General features: G+C 41.5%; 2 protein-coding genes across 2 annotated transcripts in view; one reads left to right on the top strand and one right to left on the bottom strand.

Moving 5' to 3' along the window:
- ASB2 (ankyrin repeat and SOCS box containing 2) overlaps nucleotides 1-19854 on the top strand; it is a 139014-nt gene that overhangs the window by 1921 nt on the left and 117239 nt on the right. The window lies entirely within an intron of this gene.
- On the bottom strand, nucleotides 714-19131 carry CCDC197 (coiled-coil domain containing 197). Its single transcript, XM_073638309.1, has 9 exons — nucleotides 18883-19131; nucleotides 11363-11402; nucleotides 10304-10480; nucleotides 10059-10216; nucleotides 9779-9861; nucleotides 9047-9219; nucleotides 3143-3253; nucleotides 2499-2615; nucleotides 714-1213 (listed from the first exon to the last, which is right to left on the bottom strand). The coding sequence occupies exons 1-9, from the start codon at nucleotides 18987-18989 to the stop codon at nucleotides 1043-1045; spliced, it is 1137 nt and encodes a 378-aa protein (XP_073494410.1). The 5' UTR covers nucleotides 18990-19131; the 3' UTR covers nucleotides 714-1042.

Genomic DNA, 19854 nt, shown 5'->3' with positions numbered 1-19854 from the left:
GAAAAATGATTTAAAAACAAAATGTTGAATCGGGGCCTTTTTTATACTGGTATACTTTTACTCCAGTAAAGCACATGGCATTAATAAATCTGCAGCATTTCTCACCATAGACACTTTTTAGAATGATCTATTGAGGTGCAAACCTGTCTAAAATAACATAACTAATTTAATGGATGGCATTTACACCACTTTTTTGGTGCGAATTGTGAGAAAATTCTGGCAAATTTTGCTTAGTAAATCCACACTGAAACTTACTAGAAGTGTGATACCAGAAGCAACCACCAGAGGGCATAACATCACTAGAAAAAGAGTTTTTAGAAAGTTTTCATTCTTTTCAGCCGCCATTGAAGCAGCACAAACATAAGATGTCGCTTCAAGGCTGGAGAAGGGATTAGAAAGCTTTCCATGGGAATCTATAGCGTCTATTATCCTCCAAATCAGGGGAGAACATCAGCTCAATCTGACCTAAAAGGGTTTCAACTAAATCAATTTTCCCCTTTTATAACCCCCCATTTACTTGTCTATATCTAGCTGCTGAGTCTTATTACTAATGATACTGATAATCTGGAATGCTTTGGATCACCAGCATGCTGGATTATTGGAAGTTACATATACTATATAGTCTGGTATATACCCGAAGATGAACCTTCTCAGTGTCAGATTATAAAGTCATTTTCCAGATTACTGGGTGCCGTATTAAAGGAATCTTGTGAAATATTCCAATTCTTGTTTTATTTTTATTAATAAACATATTTACAACCAAAACTGTAAGAAAATGGATGATGAGACTCCTTGTCCCCGGAGCCACCACCGTCCTTTATCTCCATAGACCGGACCTCGGAGATTCCAGACTGCCGGTGATCATGGGACCATATTTCTATGGATGCCGGTCTATTGGAAGTTTCTGGATCATTAAGTATCAGATTAAGGAAACCTCACACAATCACATTTTTCTCCCCCTACACAACTGCCTGGGGGCCATATTTGTACAGGAGGTTTAACCCTGGAGGTGCAGGATGGTATTGGGAGATGGTCATTGTAGTCATTGATTGGTTCTGGCGCTGGTCGTGCGCTGCTTGTTCAGAGCTTTTTGCTGAAGTTTCTTGTTCCCTGTCATCTTCTTCATCTTCTCCTCCATGATTGACAGAAGCTGCAAATCCTCGTAAGGAGATTTCGCCAATTTCTCTATTTCTATCTTTTCCAGAATATATTCCTGAAAACAGACCAGAAACTATTAGGAAACTCAGGATGGATCGGTGGATTGGATGAGTGATCGGTGGATTGGATGAGGGATCGGTGGATTGGATGAGGGATCGGTAGACTGGATGAGGGATCGGTGGATTGGATGAGGGATCGGTGGATTGGATGAGGGATCGGTGGATTGGATGAGGGATCGGTGGATTGGATGAGGGATCGGTGGATTGGATGAGGGATCGGTGGACTGGATGAGGGATCGGTGGATTGGATGAGGGATCGGTGGATTGGATGAGGGATCGGTGGATTGGATGAGGGATCGGTGGACTGGATGAGTGATCGTTGGACTGGATGAGGGATCGTTGGACTGGATTAGGGATCGGTGGACTGGATGAGGGATCGGTGGCTTGGATGAGGGATCGGTGGCTTGGCTGAGGGATCGTTGGATTGGATGAGGGATCGGTGGATTGGATGAGGGATCGGTGGATTGGATGAGGGATCAGTCAGGTAATATGTTTATTCATAGGTTGGTTGAGTGAACGATTGACCAATTTATTGATCGTGTGATTAAGTTAATGGTTGATTTGTTGTTTATTTTAATAACTTGTCTGATTGGACGGTGGATTGGCTGCCTGACAGAATAGCTGATCACAGCAATGTTCACACGCTGCAGTTATTTTGCTGCAGGTAATCAGGTAATCAGCTGAAAAACATAATGGCTGCGCAGCTTTTCAGGTGATGGCAGCGCAGCTTTTCAGGTGACAGCTGCTTCCTTGCTAAATAAAGTGACTGTTCAGTGATAAGAGGCGGTGGTGCAGTGTACAGGGCTGTCGGGGCTACAAGCAGCAAAATAACCTCACTGTGTGAACGCAGCCTTAGTGATTGGGTGGTTGAGGAAGGGTAGAGCTAATGGAGTGGCACTGAAGCCCCTGTACACTGGGTCGGCGGACAGTTGTTGCAATTTTCACATTTACAGAAAAACATTCACCCCAAAGCGGTGCGGACGCTACGATCAGGGGCCGGCTTTGCAGTTAAATAGATTTTTTTCTGGAATAATCAGGCACTCGGTAATCAATTGAAAAACTGCAACAGGTGCAGTCGATCCGGTGATTGTCATGGCCGCGAGATTGGCACTGGAGCGCCCGGACCCCGAGTGGTGACTGCCAGGTATATGGTGGTTCATTCACCCTGGAGTCCTCTCCCCATTAACCCTTAAGGGCGAGAACATCAGATCTATCATCACAAGAATTGGCAGATTTTCCATTCCAGCCCCCCCGAGTCCTGGACGGGTGGTCCACATTCACCTTGATCATATCCAGCTTCTGGCCGAGCTCCACCGCAGCCAGCGGCCCGTAATGCTTCATGTGGCAGTGATCGGCCAGGTTCATCACCGCCAGCAGTAAGCTGCCGATCTCAACGCTCTGCGGAGACAGGAGATCAGCGTGAAGCTCAGGCAGACGAGTACAGGGCCTCCTGTATACACTCCATGCCCCACAATGCACCGCAGCGGAGCCGGAGGGTCCGCACAAGAAACCGGAAGCAAAATATTTACGTCAATCCTCAGTGCTAAAAATAATCCCCTCCCCCATGCTTTTCACTACAGCTCTGCTCCATTAGGGACCAACTATACATGATTTAATCTAAAATGTAATACTACTCCTGACTCCAAAGAACAGCTCGATTATATCCTGATCCACCATGCTTTACACTGCGGCTCTGCTCCATTACAGCACCACTATGTTCAGTGACTTCCTCTGAGATTTAAGGCTACACCTGACTCCAATGGTGAGAGCAGCTATTTCCTGTGTCTCAGAACAGGACTGATCCACCATGCTTTATACTGCGGCTATGCTTTTGTATAACAGAAATATATTCCTCTTCTCTTTCTTTCTAAATAACATGTCACAACTACAACCCCCATTCTCCATGACGCTCAGGCCACTCTCACCTGGTTCCGGAACTGATTCTTCTCCAGGTTAAAGGTCATTTCCAGCTGTTTGTTCCTTTCCCGGAGTCGGTCGTATTGCAGCTGCAGTTGGGACAGTTCACTGGTCATTGTCTAAGGGACATAGAGACATGTGACGTGACACCGTGCATGATGGGAATTGTAGTCCAATAGACTTAATGAGGGGGATCCAGCCTTCAATATAGCGAATGGGAAATAAAAGTGCAACTCCATCCAAATATCCAGCCCCCGTGAAAAATAAGGAAAGTCTACAAGGTTGGATACATCCTGCTAGAAAGTGTATCTAATATACGCTTAGATACGCCTAGCTGTAATGAAGAATGGTCTAATCACTGTCCATTAGATACGCCTTCTTACTGGGTGTATCTAACTAATCGAGACATTGATAGGAAGAGATTAATCCTAACTACAACATTTGGGACATTTTATGTTACACCCGCTGCAAAGACGCTCCGCCAACCACTGACTCCCCAACTTACACCTCAAGCCGCCTTTCAACCCAAAAGTCAAACCCTAAAAGTTGGGGCTGCAGGACGGCCAAGGTGACGCCGCACTTTCTTCCCGTCACATCAGTTCAGTGTCGCAGATTATCCGACACTTTTATGTCGCCATTGTTCTCCGGTAACTGTGTCTCATAATTCAGTTATTCTAATCCATTGTTCAGCGAGCGGCGGAATCTGAGCAAGAGGCAGTAATCCTATATGATGTACAAAAGCCGAGATTACTCACCACAGAGGAGCGCAGCTCCGGGGAGATCACATTCAGCAGTGGAACCCGAAACCAACAACATCTTATTAGCAGGTGCTTCTCTAAGAAGCTTGAAATATACCCAGTGACTCAACCAGCAGAATAGTGAGTGCAGCTCTGGGGTATAATACAGGATGTAACTCAGGATCAGTAATGTAATGTATGTACACAGTGACTGCACCAGTAGAATAGTGAGTGCAGCTCTGGAGTATAATACAGGATATAACTCAGGATCAGTAATTTAATGTATGTACACAGTGACTGCACCAGCAGAATAGTGAGTGCAGCTCTGGGGTATAATACAGGAGGTAACTCAGGATCAGTAATGTAATGTATGTACACAGTGACTGCACCAGCAGAATAGTGAGTGCAGCTCTGGAGTATAATACAGGATATAACTCAGGATCAGTAATTTAATGTATGTACACAGTGACTGCACCAGCAGAATAGTGAGTGCAGCTCTGGAGTATAATACAGGATGTACAGTGCTGGCCAAAAGTATTGGCACCCCTGCAATTCCGTCAGATAATACTCAGTTTCTTCCTGAAAATGATTGCAATCACAAATTATTTGGTATTATTCTTTTCATTTAATTTGCTTGAAAGGAAAAAACACAAAAGAGAATGAAGCAAAAATCAAATCATTGATCATTTCACACAAAACTCCAAAAAAGGGCCGGACAAAAGTATTGGCACCCTCAGCCTAATACTTGGCTGCACAACCTTTAGCCAAAATAACTGCGAACAACCGCTTCCGGTAACCATCAATGAGTTTCTTACAATGCTCTGCTGGAATTGTAGACCCTTCTTCTTTGGCAAACTGCTCCAGGTCCCTGATATGTGAAGGGTGCCTTCTCCACACTGCCATTTTGAGATCTCTCCACAGGTGTTCTATGGGATTCAGGTCTGGACTCATTGCTGGCCACCTTAGAAGTCTCCAGTGCTTTCTCTCAAACCATTTTATAGTGCTTTTGGAAGTGTGTTTTGGGTAATTGTCCTGCTGGAAGACCCATGACCTCTGAGGGAGACCCAGCTTTCTCACACTGGGCCCTACATTATGCTGTAGAATTTGCTGGTAGTCTTCAGACTTCATAATGCCATGCACACGGTCAAGCAGTCCAGTGCCAGAGGCAGCAAAGCAACCCCAAAACATCAGGGAACCTCCGCCATGTTTGACTGTAGGGACCGTGTTCTTTTCTTTGAATGCCTCTTTTTTTTTCCTGTACACTCTATGTTGATGCTTTTTCCCATCTACTTTTGTCTCATCTGACCAGAGAACATTCTTCCAAAACGTTTTAGGCTTTCTCAGGTAAGTTTTGGCAAACTCCAGCCTGGCATTTTTATGTCTTGGGGTAAGAAGTGGGGTCTTCCTGGGTATCCTACCATACAGTCCCTTTTCATTCAGACGTCGATGGATGGTACGGGTTGACACTGTTGCACCCTCGGACTGCAGGGCAGCTTGAACTTGTTTGGATGTTAGTCGAGGTTCTTTATCCACCATCCGCACAATCTTGCGTTGAAATCTCTCGTCAATTTTTCTTTTCCGCCCACATCTAGGGAGGTTAGCCACAGTGCCATGTGCTTTACACTTCTTGATGACACTGCGCACGGAAGACACAGGAACATTCAGGTCTTTGGAGATGGACTTGTAGCCTTGAGATTGCTCATGCTTCCTCACAATTTGGTTTCTCAAGTCCTCAGACAGTTCTTTGGTGTTCTTTCTTTTCTCCATGCTCAATGTGGTCACACAAGGACACAGGACAGAGGTTGAGTCAACTTTAATCCATGTTAACTGGCTGCAAGTGTGATTTAGTTATTGCCAACACCTGTTAGGTGCCACAGGTAAGTTACAGGTGCTGTTAATTACACGAATTAGAGAAGCATCACATGATTTTTCAAAGGGTGCCAATACTTTTGTCCACCCCCTTTTTTAGGTTTGGTGTGGAATTGTATCCAATTTGGCTTTAGGACAATTCTTTTTGTATTTTTTTCATTGAAGACAAATTAAATGAAGAGAATAAGACCAAAGAATTTGTGATTGCAATCATTTTCAGGAAGAAACTGAGTATTATCTGACAGAATTGCAGGGGTGCCAATACTTTTGGCCAGCACTGTAACTGAGGATCAGTAATGTAATGTATGTACACAGTGACTGCACCAGCAGAATAGTGAGTGCAGCTCTGGAGTATAATACAGGATGTAACTCAGGATCAGTAATGTAATGTATGTACACAGTGACTGCACCAGCAGAATAGTGAGTGCAGCTCTGGAGTATAATACAGGATGTAACTCAGGATCAGTAATGTAATGTATGTACACAGTGACTGCACCAGCAGAATAGTGAGTGCAGCTCTGGAGTATAATACAGGATGTAACTCAGGATCAGTAATGTAATGTATGTACACAGTGACTGCACCAGCAGAATAGTGAGTGCAGCTCTGGAGTATAATACAGGATGTAACTCAGGATCAGTAATGTAATGTATGTACACAGTGCACCAGCAGAATAGTGAGTGCAGCTCTGGAGTATAATACAGGATGTAACTCAGGATCAGTAATGTAATGTATGTACACAGTGACTGCACCAGCAGAATAGTGAGTGCAGCTCTGGAGTATAATACAGGATGTAACTCAGGATCAGTAATGTAATGTATGTACACAGTGACTGCACCAGCAGAATAGTGAGTGCAGCTCTGGAGTATAATACAGGATGTAACTCAGGATCAGTAATGTAATGTATGTACACAGTGCACCAGCAGAATAGTGAGTGCAGCTCTGGAGTATAATACAGGATGTAACTCAGGATCAGTAATGTAATGTATGTACACAGTGACTGCACCAGCAGAATAGTGAGTGCAGCTCTGGAGTATAATACAGGATGTAACTCAGGATCAGTAATGTAATGTATGTACACAGTGCACCAGCAGAATAGTGAGTGCAGCTCTGGAGTATAATACAGGATGTAACTCAGGGTCAGTAATGTAATGTATGTACACAGTGACTGTACCAGCAGAATAGTGAGTGCAGCTCTGGAGTATAATACAGGATGTAACTCAGGATCAGTAATGTAATGTATGTACACAGTGACTGCACCAGCAGAATAGTGAGTGCAGCTCTGGAGTATAATACAGGATGTAACTCAGGATCAGTAATGTAATGTATGTACACAGTGACTGCACCAGCAGAATAGTGAGTGCAGCTCTGGAGTATAATACAGGATGTAACTCAGGATCAGTAATGTAATGTATGTACACAGTGACTGCACCAGCAGAATAGTGAGTGCAGCTCTGGAGTATAATACAGGATGTAACTCAGGATCAGTAATGTAATGTATGTACACAGTGACTGCACCAGCAGAATAGTGAGTGCAGCTCTGGAGTATAATACAGGATGTAACTCAGGATCAGTAATGTAATGTATGTACACAGTGACTGCACCAGCACAATAGTGAGTGCAGCTCTGGGGTATAGTACAGGATGTAACTCAGGATCAGTAATGTAATGTATGTACACAGTGCACCAGCAGAAAAGTGAGTGCAGCTCTGGGGTATAGTACAGGATGTAACTCAGGATCAGTAATGTAATGTATGTACACAGTGACTGCACCAGCAGAATAGTGAGTGCAGCTCTGGAGTATAATACAGGATGTAACTCAGGATCAGTAATGTAATGTATGTACACAGCGACTGCACCAGCAGAATAGTGAGTGCAGCTCTGGAGTATAGTACAGGATGTAACTCAGGATCAGTAATGTAATGTATGTACACAGTGACTGCACCAGCAGAATAGTGAGTGCAGCTCTGGAGTATAATACAGGATGTAACTCAGGATCAGTAATGTAATGTATGTACACAGTGACTGCACCAGCAGAATAGTGAGTGCAGCTCTGGAGTATAATACAGGATGTAACTCAGGATCAGTAATGTAATGTATGTACACAGTGACTGCACCAGCAGAATAGTGAGTGCAGCTCTGGGGTATAATACAGGATGTAACTCAGGATCAGTAATGTAATGTATGTACACAGTGACTGCACCAGCAGAATAGTGAGTGCAGCTCTGGAGTATAATACAGGATGTAACTCAGGATCAGTAATGTAATGTATGTACACAGTGACTGCACCAGCAGACTAGTGAGTGCAGCTCTGGAGTATAATACAGGAGGTAACTCAGAATCAGTAATGTAATGTATGTACACAGTGACTGCACCAGCAGAATAGTGAGTGCAGCTCTGGAGTATAATACAGGATGTAACTCAGGATCAGTAATGTAATGTATGTACACAGTGACTGCACCAGCAGACTAGTGAGTGCAGCTCTGGAGTATAATACAGGAGGTAACTCAGAATCAGTAATGTAATGTATGTACACAGTGACTGCACCAGCAGAATAGTGAGTGCAGCTCTGGGGTATAATACAGGAGGTAACTCAGGATCAGTAATGTAATGTATGTACAGAGTGACTGCACCAGCAGAATAGTGAGTGCAGCTCTGGAGTATAATACAGGAGGTAACTCAGGATCAGTAATGTAATGTATGTACAGAGTGACTGCACCAGCAGAATAGTGAGTGCTGCTCTGGAGTATAATACAGGATGTAACTCAGGATCAGTAATGTAATGTATGTACACAGTGACTGCACCAGCAGAATAGTGAGTGCAGCTCTGGAGTATAATACAGGATGTAACTGAGGATCAGTAATGTGTGTACACAGTGACTGCACCAGCAGAATAGTGAGCGCAGCTCTGGAGTATAATACAGGATGTAACTCAGGATCAGTAATGTAATGTATGTACACAGTGACTGCACCAGCAGAATAGTGAGTGCAGCTCTGGAGTATAATACAGGATGTAACTGAGGATCAGTAATGTGTGTACACAGTGACTGCACCAGCAGAATAGTGAGTGCAGCTCTGGAGTATAATACAGGATGTAACTGAGGATCAGTAATGTAATGTATGTACACAGTGACTGCACCAGCAGAATAGTGAGTGCAGCTCTGGAGTATAATACAGGATGTAACGCAGGATCAGTACAGGATCAGTAATGCACATAATGTAGATTTTTCTATATGATGATCACAGTTGAAGAAATGATTTAGTATATCTAGATGTATGTGTAGACGAGGCTCCGGGGAGCAGATTTACCAGCTTTGTAGTGTCGTGCCGTCTCTTCAGAGCTTCCAGTCTCAGTTGTGAACTTTCCTGTTCATCTGCGAGAATCGTCAGATTATTCACCAAATTCTCATTGGTTAGAGAGAGGGTCTCGTGCCGTCGGATAATGGCTTTCACCGGGGAACCTATACCATATTCTAGATAATCTAGAGAAAGTAAGAGAATAAGTTGGTTCAGTGGGTGAACATTGTCACTATGGTCAGTACATACAGTATGAACTGGACTGGTATCTGCACATGTATATATCTTGACTGGTATCTATATGGTAGACCCCTCAATAGTTGGTATTTGATAGGTGGGCTTGTATCCATGGGTTATAAGAAACTGGTAAGACCACAATATGGTTGGTGTACATGGGACTTTTATACAACGAATTGGTACAAATGGGGTCCACTACTCACTGTCTGGCACTCATAGGGTCAATGTGGACCACCCACCGTCTGAACTATTAGGGTCCTTGTTCATTGGGCAGACCGCTCACTGTCTGGTACTCATGAGATCAGTGTGTATTGGGTAGACCACTCTGGATGGTGGATTTCTGCCTTTCATGGGTTAAGGAGACATTTAACACTTCTGTGGGTCACTCAGTGGTTGGATCCATCATAGGTAGTAACACAATGGTTACTAGATATCAGGACGTCCATCACACCAGTCTGTCATGTGCTTACTGGTATATTCCCAGTAGAGGAGACCCTGGTGACTTACTATCTGGGACCCTCTCCACCATTTTCAACAAGAAGTCCTCATAGATTTTGCGAGTCTTCATCCTTTCATGAAGCGTCTTCTGTCTGTGAATAGAATCAGATTGTTACATCTTTGCTTCTTCTTCTGAAATGACTTCTCTCCACTATGGAGCAGGTGCAGTACTACAACTCCCATCCATTCTCGTCACCCAGAAGAAATAGACCAGACAATGGACTTTGCATTAGTTTAGGTGCAGGTGACACAAGCTCCACGGTGGAGAAGACTTTCCCGTAGCCTCTACCTCTTCCTCTTGTTGTCCAGCTGCGTCTCCAGCTCCGCGATCTCATTCTGACGCTGCTCGTTTTGCCGCGACTCCGTCTGGTACTTTGCTATCGCCCTCCTCCTCTTGGCTTCACTGTCCTTCAGGAACCTCTCAAACTTCACAGCTTTCTCCGAGTACTGAGGGCAAAGGAGAGAAAGTAACAATAGTGCTGGAAAATACATGTGGGTCTCCATCAGTCCAGGACCCCCCGCCGTCCGCCTCACCTCCTTCTGTCTCAGTGCAAACTCCTCCTTCCGCTCCTCCAGCGAGCGCAGCCGTTCACCGTACTCCTCCCGCTTCTGGACCAGTTCTTGGCTCACATGGTCGTACTCCACCTCCTTCTTCAAAACCAACGTCTTCTGTAAAGTGTTTTTACTGGTGTCCAATATCTTACCAGCGGCCTTGAGAGAAACCGAAGAGGAGCACAATGTAATGGAGGATTTAGAGAAAAGTTCTGCAACTTTCTAGTGGACACCTGGTCCGATCCATTATTGCATTTCTGCCTTTTTTTTGTCAGTATTTGATTTGCACCAAATTCTTCTTTCAATCTTTGCCTTTTTGTCATTACTTTATGTTCACCTGTTTGTTGGTTTTTACGTTCACCATTATGGGCCAATTCATCACTTAAAACTCCATCACTGGGAAACCCCTATTTAGGGTCTAAAAACAATCTGTACCCACCTCCCATAGCGGCGCCGTTCCAGCAATGTGAGTATAGATTGTTTTTATTTTCTATGGGGACCTGAAGTGATTAAGTAGGGGGTGCCCAGTAGTTTATAACTCCTTTAAATATATCCTATACCTAGGGATGATCTCTGCTTAGTGCAGCCCATCCCAATAGCTACAGTATGTCCAACAGAAATTTTGGGAATAGAGGATCCCTGGACGCGTATTGAAATCAATGGAAGCCATAGACAATCGCGGATTGAACATTTAGGCCACGGCCCCACTATCAGTATTTTTTCTCAGGAGTGAGAGCCAAAACCAGGTGAGGAACAATCAGAGAAAAGGTATAATAGAAACAAGTCACCAATTCTGCATTTATCACCCACTCCTGGTTTTGGCTCCCGCTCCTGAGAAAAAATACTGACCGAATACTGACCAAATACTGATAGTGGGGCCGTGGAGTAACATAGAAGCTCCACAGTAAACGTGAGCAGGGGGCTTCCTGCAGCAGGACCCAAAAATCAGAATGTCCAATAAGAAAGGGGATTTCCTAATCATACAAGCCGCCTTAATGTAAAAAAATAAGTGAAATTCCAGGAAGGAAACCAATAACTCACCTCCTTTATGACCGGGATCTGAGTGACGTCCTCGTCATCCCTGAAAAATAAAGTTACAGCTCTATAGTAAACCAGATTTACAGTCCGGTCCCCACAAGGGTCTCACACTGGGAATGTTCAATCTCTTGTTTATACTGACAGGACACCATGCCAACAGTGCCCAGACCATGGAGGCAACGTGGTGTTAATGTGGCAACCTGGACTCCACTACTCCCATACTATGCCCAATGCTCCAAACCGCACAACTGCTGGAGGCTGATTACACCTTACAGCTGGGAACTTATACCATCCGCACAAATATAATTATATACAGGAGATGCCCAGGTTATACCAGCTGTACATCTATAATTATATACAGGAGATGCCCAGGTTATACCAGCTGTACATCTATAATTATATACAGGAGATACCCAGGTTATACCAGCTGTACATCTATAATTATATACAGGAGATACCCAGGTTATACCAGCTGTACATCTATAATTATATACAGGAGATACCCAGGTTATACCAGCTGTACATATATAATTACATACAGGAGATGCCCAGGTTATACCAGCTGTACATATATAATTATATACAGGAGATGCCCAGGTTATACCAGCTGTACATATATAATTATATACAGGAGATACCCAGGTTATACCAGCTGTACATCTATAATTATATACAGGAGATACCCAGGTTATACCAGCTGTACATCTATAATTATATACAGGAGATGCCCAGGTTATACCAGCTGTACATCTATAATTATATACAGGAGATACCCAGGTTATACCAGCTGTACATATATAATTACATACAGGAGATGCCCAGGTTATACCAGCTGTACATATATAATTATATACAGGAGATGCCCAGGTTATACCAGCTGTACATATATAATTATATACAGGAGATGCCCGGGTTATACCAGCTGTACATCTATAATTATATACAGGAGATGCCCAGGTTATACCAGCTGTACATATATAATTATATACAGGAGATGCCCGGGTTATACCAGCTGTACATCTATAATTATATACAGGAGATGCCCAGGTTATACCAGCTGTACATCTATAATTATATACAGGAGATGCCCGGGTTATACCAGCTGTACATATATAATTTTATACAGGAGATGCCCGGGTTATACCAGCTGTACATATATAATTTTATACAGGAGATGCCCGGGTTATACCAGCTGTACATATGATTATATACAAGAGATACCCAGGTTATACCAGCTGTACATATATCATTATACACAGGAGATGCCCGGGTTATACCAGCTGTACATCTATAATTATATACAGGAGATGCCCAGATTATACCAGCTGTACATCTATAATTATATACAGGAGATGCCCAGGTTATACCAGCTATACATATATAATTATATACAGGAGATGCCCAGGTTATACCAGCAATACATATATAATTAAATGCAGGAGATATCGAGGTTATACCAGATGTACATATATAATTATATACAGGAGATACCCAGGTTATACCAGCTGTACATATATAATTATATACAGGAGATACCCGGGTTATACCAGCTGTACATATGATTATATACAAGAGATGCCCGGGTTATACCAGCTGTACATCTATAATTATATACAGGAGATGCCAGGTTATACTGGACGTACATATATAATTATATACAGGAGATACCCAGGTAATAGCAGCGGTAAATCTATAATTATATACAGGAGTTGCCCAGGTTATACCAGCTGTACATATATAATTATATACAGGAGATGCCTGGGTTATACCAGCTGTACATATATAATTATATACAGGAGATGCCCGGGTTATACCAGCTGTACATGTATAATTATATACAGGAGATGCCCGGGTTATACCAGCTGTACATATATAATTATATACAGCAGATGCCCAGGTTATACCAGCTGTACATCTATAATTATATACAGGAGATGCCCAGGTTATACCAGCTGTACTTCTATTATTATATACAGGAGATGCCCGGGTTATACCAGCTGTACATATATAATTATATACAGGAGATGCCCGGGTTATACCAGCTGTACATATGATTATATACAAGAGATACCCAGGTTATACCAGCTGTACATATATCATTATACACAGGAGATGCCCGGGTTATACCAGCTGTACATCTATAATTATATACAGGAGATGCCCAGATTATACCAGCTGTACATCTATAATTATATACAGGAGATGCCCAGGTTATACCAGCTATACATATATAATTATATACAGGAGATGCCCAGGTTATACCAGCAATACATATATAATTAAATGCAGGAGATATCGAGGTTATACCAGATGTACATATATAATTATATACAGGAGATACCCAGGTTATACCAGCTGTACATATATAATTATATACAGGAGATACCCGGGTTATACCAGCTGTACATATGATTATATACAAGAGATGCCCGGGTTATACCAGCTGTACATCTATAATTATATACAGGAGATGCCAGGTTATACTGGACGTACATATATAATTATATACAGGAGATACCCAGGTAATAGCAGCGGTAAATCTATAATTATATACAGGAGTTGCCCAGGTTATACCAGCTGTACATATATAATTATATACAGGAGATGCCTGGGTTATACCAGCTGTACATATATAATTATATACAGGAGATGCCCGGGTTATACCAGCTGTACATGTATAATTATATACAGGAGATGCCCGGGTTATACCAGCTGTACATATATAATTATATACAGCAGATGCCCAGGTTATACCAGCTGTACATCTATAATTATATACAGGAGATGCCCAGGTTATACCAGCTGTACTTCTATTATTATATACAGGAGATGCCCAGGTTATACCAGCTGTACATCTATAATTATATACAGGAGATGCCCGGGTTATACCAGATGTACATATATAATTATATACAGGAGATGCCCAGATTATACCAGCTGCACATATATAATTATATACAGGAGATGCCCAGGTTATACCAGCTGTACTTCTATTATTATATACAGGAGATGCCCGGGTTATACCAGCTGTACATATATAATGATATACAGGAGATGCCTAGGTTATATCAGCTATACATATATAATTATATATGGGAGATGCCCAGGTTATACCAGCTGTACATATATAATTATATACAGGAGATGCCCAGATTATACCAGCTGTACATATATAATTATATACAGGAGATGCCCGGGTTATACCAGCTGTACATCTATAATTATATACAGGAGATGCCTAGGTTATATCAGCTATACATATATAATTATATACAGGAGATGCCCAGGTTATACCAGCTGTACATATATAATTATATACAGGAGATGCCCAGGTTATACCAGCTGTACATATATAATTATATACAGGAGATGCCCAGGTTATACCAGCTGTACATCTATAATTATATACAGGAGATGCCTAGGTTATATCAGCTATACATATATAATTATATATGGGAGATGCCCAGGTTATACCAGCTGTACATATATAATTATATACAGGAGATGCCCAGGTTATACCAGCTGTACATATATAATTATATACAGGAGATGCCCAGGTTATACCAGCTGTACATAAATCATTATATACAGGAGATGCCTAGGTTATATCAGCTATACATATATAATTATATATGGGAGATGCCCAGGTTATACCAGCTGTACATATATAATTATATACAGGAGATGTCCAGGTTATACCAGCTGTACATCTATAATTATATACAGGAGATGCCCGGGTGATACCAGCTGTACATATATAATTATATACAGGAGATGCCCAGGATATACCAGCTGTACATATATAATTATATACACGAGATGCCCGTGTTATACCAGCTGTACATATATAATTATATACAGGAGATGTCCAGGTTATACCAGCTGTACATGTATAATTATATAAAGGAGATGCCCAGGTTATACCAGCTGTACATATATAATAATATACAGGAGATGCCCAGGATATACCAGCTGTACATCTATAATTATATACAGGAGATACCCAGGTTATACCAGCTGTACATATATAATTATATACAGGAGATGCCCGGGTTATACCAGCTGTACATCTATAATTATATACAGGAGATGCCAAGGTTATACCAGCTGTACATATATAATTATATACAGGAGATGCCCAGGCTATACCAGCTGTACATATATAATTATATACAGGAGATGCCCAGGTTATACCAGCTGTACATATATAATTATATACAGAGGATGCCCAGGTTATATCAGCTGTACATATATAATTATATACAGAGGATGCCCAGGTTATATCAGCTGTACATATATAATTATATACAGGAGATGCCCAGGTTATATCAGCTGTACATCTATAATTATATACAGGAGATGCCCAGATTATACCAGCTGTACATATATAATTATATACAGGAGATGCCCGGGTTATACCAGCTGTACATATATAATTATATACAGGAGATGCCCGGGTAATTCCAGCTGTACATCTATAATTATATACAGGAGATGCCCGGGTTATACCAGCTGTACATCTATAATTATATACAGGAGATGCCCAGGTTATACCAGCTGTACATGTATAATTATATACAGGAGATGCCCAGGTTATACCAGCTGTACATCTATAATTATATACAGGAGATGCCCGGGTTATACCAGCTGTACATCTATAATTATATACAGGAGATGCCCGGGTAATTCCAGCTGTACATATATAATTATATACAGGAGATGCCCGGGTTATACCAGCTGTACATCTATAATTATATACAGGAGATGCCCAGGTTATACCAGCTGTACATCTATAATTATATACAGGAGATGCCCAGGTTATACCAGCTGTACATCTATAATTATATACAGGAGATGCCCAGGTTATACCAGCTGTACATATATAATTATATACAGGAGATGCCCGGGTTATACCAGCTGTACATCTATAATTATATACAGGAGATGCCTAGGTTATATCAGCTATACATATATAATTATATATGGGAGATGCCCAGGTTATACCAGCTGTACATATATAATTATATACAGGAGATGCCCAGGTTATACCAGCTGTACATCTATAATTATATACAGGAGATGCCCGGGTTATACCAGCTGTACATATATAATTATATACAGGAGATGCCCGGGTTATACCAGCTGTACATCTATAATTATATACAGGAGATGCCTAGGTTATATCAGCTATACATATATAATTATATACGGGAGATGCCCAGGTTATACCAGCTGTACATATATAATTATATACAGGAGATGCCCAGGTTATACCAGCTGTACATCTATAATTATATACAGGAGATGCCCAGGTTATACCAGCTGTACATATATAATTATATACAGAAGATGCCCGGGGTATACCAGCTGTACATATATAATTATATACAGGAGATGCCCGGGTTATACCAGCTGTACATCTATAATTATATACAGGAGATGCCCGGGTTATACCAGCTGTACATCTATAATTATATACAGGAGATGCCCAGGTTATACCAGCTGTACATATATAATTATATACAGGAGATGCCCGGCTTATATCAGCTGTACATATATAATTATATACAGGAGATGCCCGGGTTATACCAGCTGTACATCTATAATTATATACAGGAGATGCCCGGGTTATACCAGCTGTACATCTATAATTATATACAGGAGATGCCCGGCTTATATCAGCTGTACATCTATAATTATATACAGGAGATGCCCAGGTTATACCAGCTGTACATCTATAATTATATACAGGAGATGCCCGGGTTATACCAGCTGTACATATATAATTATATACAGGAGATGCCCGGGTTATACCAGCTGTACATATATAATTATATACAGGAGATGCCCAGGTTATACCAGCTGTACATATATAATTATATACAGGAGATGCCCGGGTTATACCAGCTGTACATATATAATTATATACAGGAGATGCCCAGGTTATACCAGCTGTACATTTATAATTATATACAGGAGATGCCCAGGTTATACCAGCTGTACATTTATAATTATATACAGGAGATGCCCGGGTTATACCAGCTGTACATATATAATTATATACAGGAGATGCCCGGGTTATACCAGCTGTACATATATAATTATATACAGGAGATGCCCAGGTTATACCAGCTGTACATTTATAATTATATACAGGAGATGCCCGGGTTATACCAGCTGTACATATATAATTATATACAGGAGATGCCCGGGTTATACCAGCTGTACATATATAATTATATACAGGAGATGCCCAGGTTATACCAGCTGTACATATATAATTATATACAGGAGATGCCCAGGTTATACCAGCTGTACATCTATAATTATACAGGAGATACCCAGGTTATACCAGCTGTACATATATAATTATATACAGGAGATGCCCGGGTTATACCAGCTGTACATATATAATTATATACAGGAGATGCCCAGGTTATACCAGCTGTACATATATAATTATATACAGGAGATGCCCGGGTTATACCAGCTGTACATATATAATTATATACAGGAGATGCCCAGGTTATACCAGCTGTACATCTATAATTATATACAGGAGATGCCCAGGTTATACCAGCTGTACATCTATAATTATATACAGGAGATGCCCGGGTTATACCAGCTGTACATATATAATTATATACAGGAGATGCCCGGGTTATACCAGCTGTACATATATAATTATATACAGGAGATGCCCAGGTTATACCAGCTGTACATATATAATTATATACAGGAGATGCCCGGGTTATACCAGCTGTACATATATAATTATATACAGGAGATGCCCAGGTTATACCAGCTGTACATTTATAATTATATACAGGAGATGCCCAGGTTATACCAGCTGTACATTTATAATTATATACAGGAGATGCCCGGGTTATACCAGCTGTACATATATAATTATATACAGGAGATGCCCAGGTTATACCAGCTGTACATTTATAATTATATACAGGAGATGCCCGGGTTATACCAGCTGTACATATATAATTATATACAGGAGATGCCCGGGTTATACCAGCTGTACATCTATAATTATATACAGGAGATGCCCAGGTTATACCAGCTGTACATCTATAATTATATACAGGAGATGCCCGGCTTATACCAGCTGTACATCTATAATTATATACAGGAGATGCCCAGGTTATACCAGCTGTACATATATAATTATATACAGAAGATGCCCAGGTTATACCAGCTGTACATATATAATTATATACAGGAGATTCCCGGGTTATACCAGCTGTACATCTATAATTATATACAGGAGATGCCCGGGTTATACCAGCTGTACATATATAATTATATACAGGAGATGCCCGGCTTATATCAGCTGTACATATATAATTATATACAGGAGATGCCCAGGTGATACCAGCATATACCATCACTAACACCAGTTGTATATAGTTATATGCCAGTAGATGCCCTTTGGGTTTCTGGTCACATGACTAATTCCTCTTACAAGGTGCAATCAGACAACATTCCCGCATCCTCAGGGTTAATCTCACCTCCCCTCTTCTAGCTGAGTGACAAACACGTTCCTCTTCCTAATCTCCAGGTTCAGCTCATATTTTGGGGGGTCCGTGGGGGGCAGCAGCTGCTCGCAGTCCGTCATTGTGAGGTTTGGGTGAAAACAAGGCGACAAGTTGCAGGAAGATCACAAGTTACATTGTATCCTGCTGCGGAATCCAGGATCTGGGTCAGCGTTCCATCTCCATAGCAACCGCCTATCAATCACCCAGCTCCTGCCAGCTCCGCCCACATCCTGGGCCTGTGTGCTCACCAGGGAGGGTCAGTACAACTTCTCTAGTAACCAGGAGCATGTCCACACACAGACCCTGGCCCCAAATATCTGCACTGGAAAAGTGCTCTCACTTTTATACCACATTGCACCATTTCTCCCAGACTTCAGGACTCTAGATTTTAGATGTATTTTATTCAGGGATAGGTGCACTGCGGTATGAGTGACCTCTCCGTGTGTAATGACCACTGCAATACTTTCACAATGTGGCAGGCACTTTGTGACATTATTGGTAAGTCTGTATTCAGACTCAGCAGATTTTTGTCCCGAATATTTACTTTGGGCTTGTAGGAATCCATGTGCTGTCACTGACTGGGAGTCTAAGGCTATGTTCACACATGTTGTGTTTTTCAGCGGTTTTTGCTGCAGATTTTTATGTAAATTTTCAGCTGCGTTTTGCGGTACCAGCAAAGTCTATGAGAAACCAGAATTCTCTGTTCGCACATCTTGTATTTTTTTGTTGTTGGGTTTTTGGAAAATAGAGCATCACTTCTTTCACCCATAGGAAGTAATGGGTGGAGATAAAAAAAAAACAGCAAAATTTGCATCAGCATTTTTGATGGCGAAATAGAATGGGGTTCTTTTTTTCACAGAACTTTATGTACATGAATAAATAGAGACAGAAGGACAGTGAAAAAAACGCTGCAAAATCTGTGGTTTGGAAGCAGCCGATTTCCTG

The sequence above is a fragment of the Phyllobates terribilis genome, unplaced genomic scaffold, assembly GCF_046119375.1.
Source record: "Phyllobates terribilis strain yellow unplaced genomic scaffold, ASM4611937v1 Scaffold_7__3_contigs__length_470593459, whole genome shotgun sequence".
NCBI classification, from domain to species: domain Eukaryota; kingdom Metazoa; phylum Chordata; class Amphibia; order Anura; family Dendrobatidae; genus Phyllobates; species Phyllobates terribilis.
Note: the sequence above shows the minus strand (reverse complement) of the source record. Positions and strands in the feature narration are given on the sequence as shown.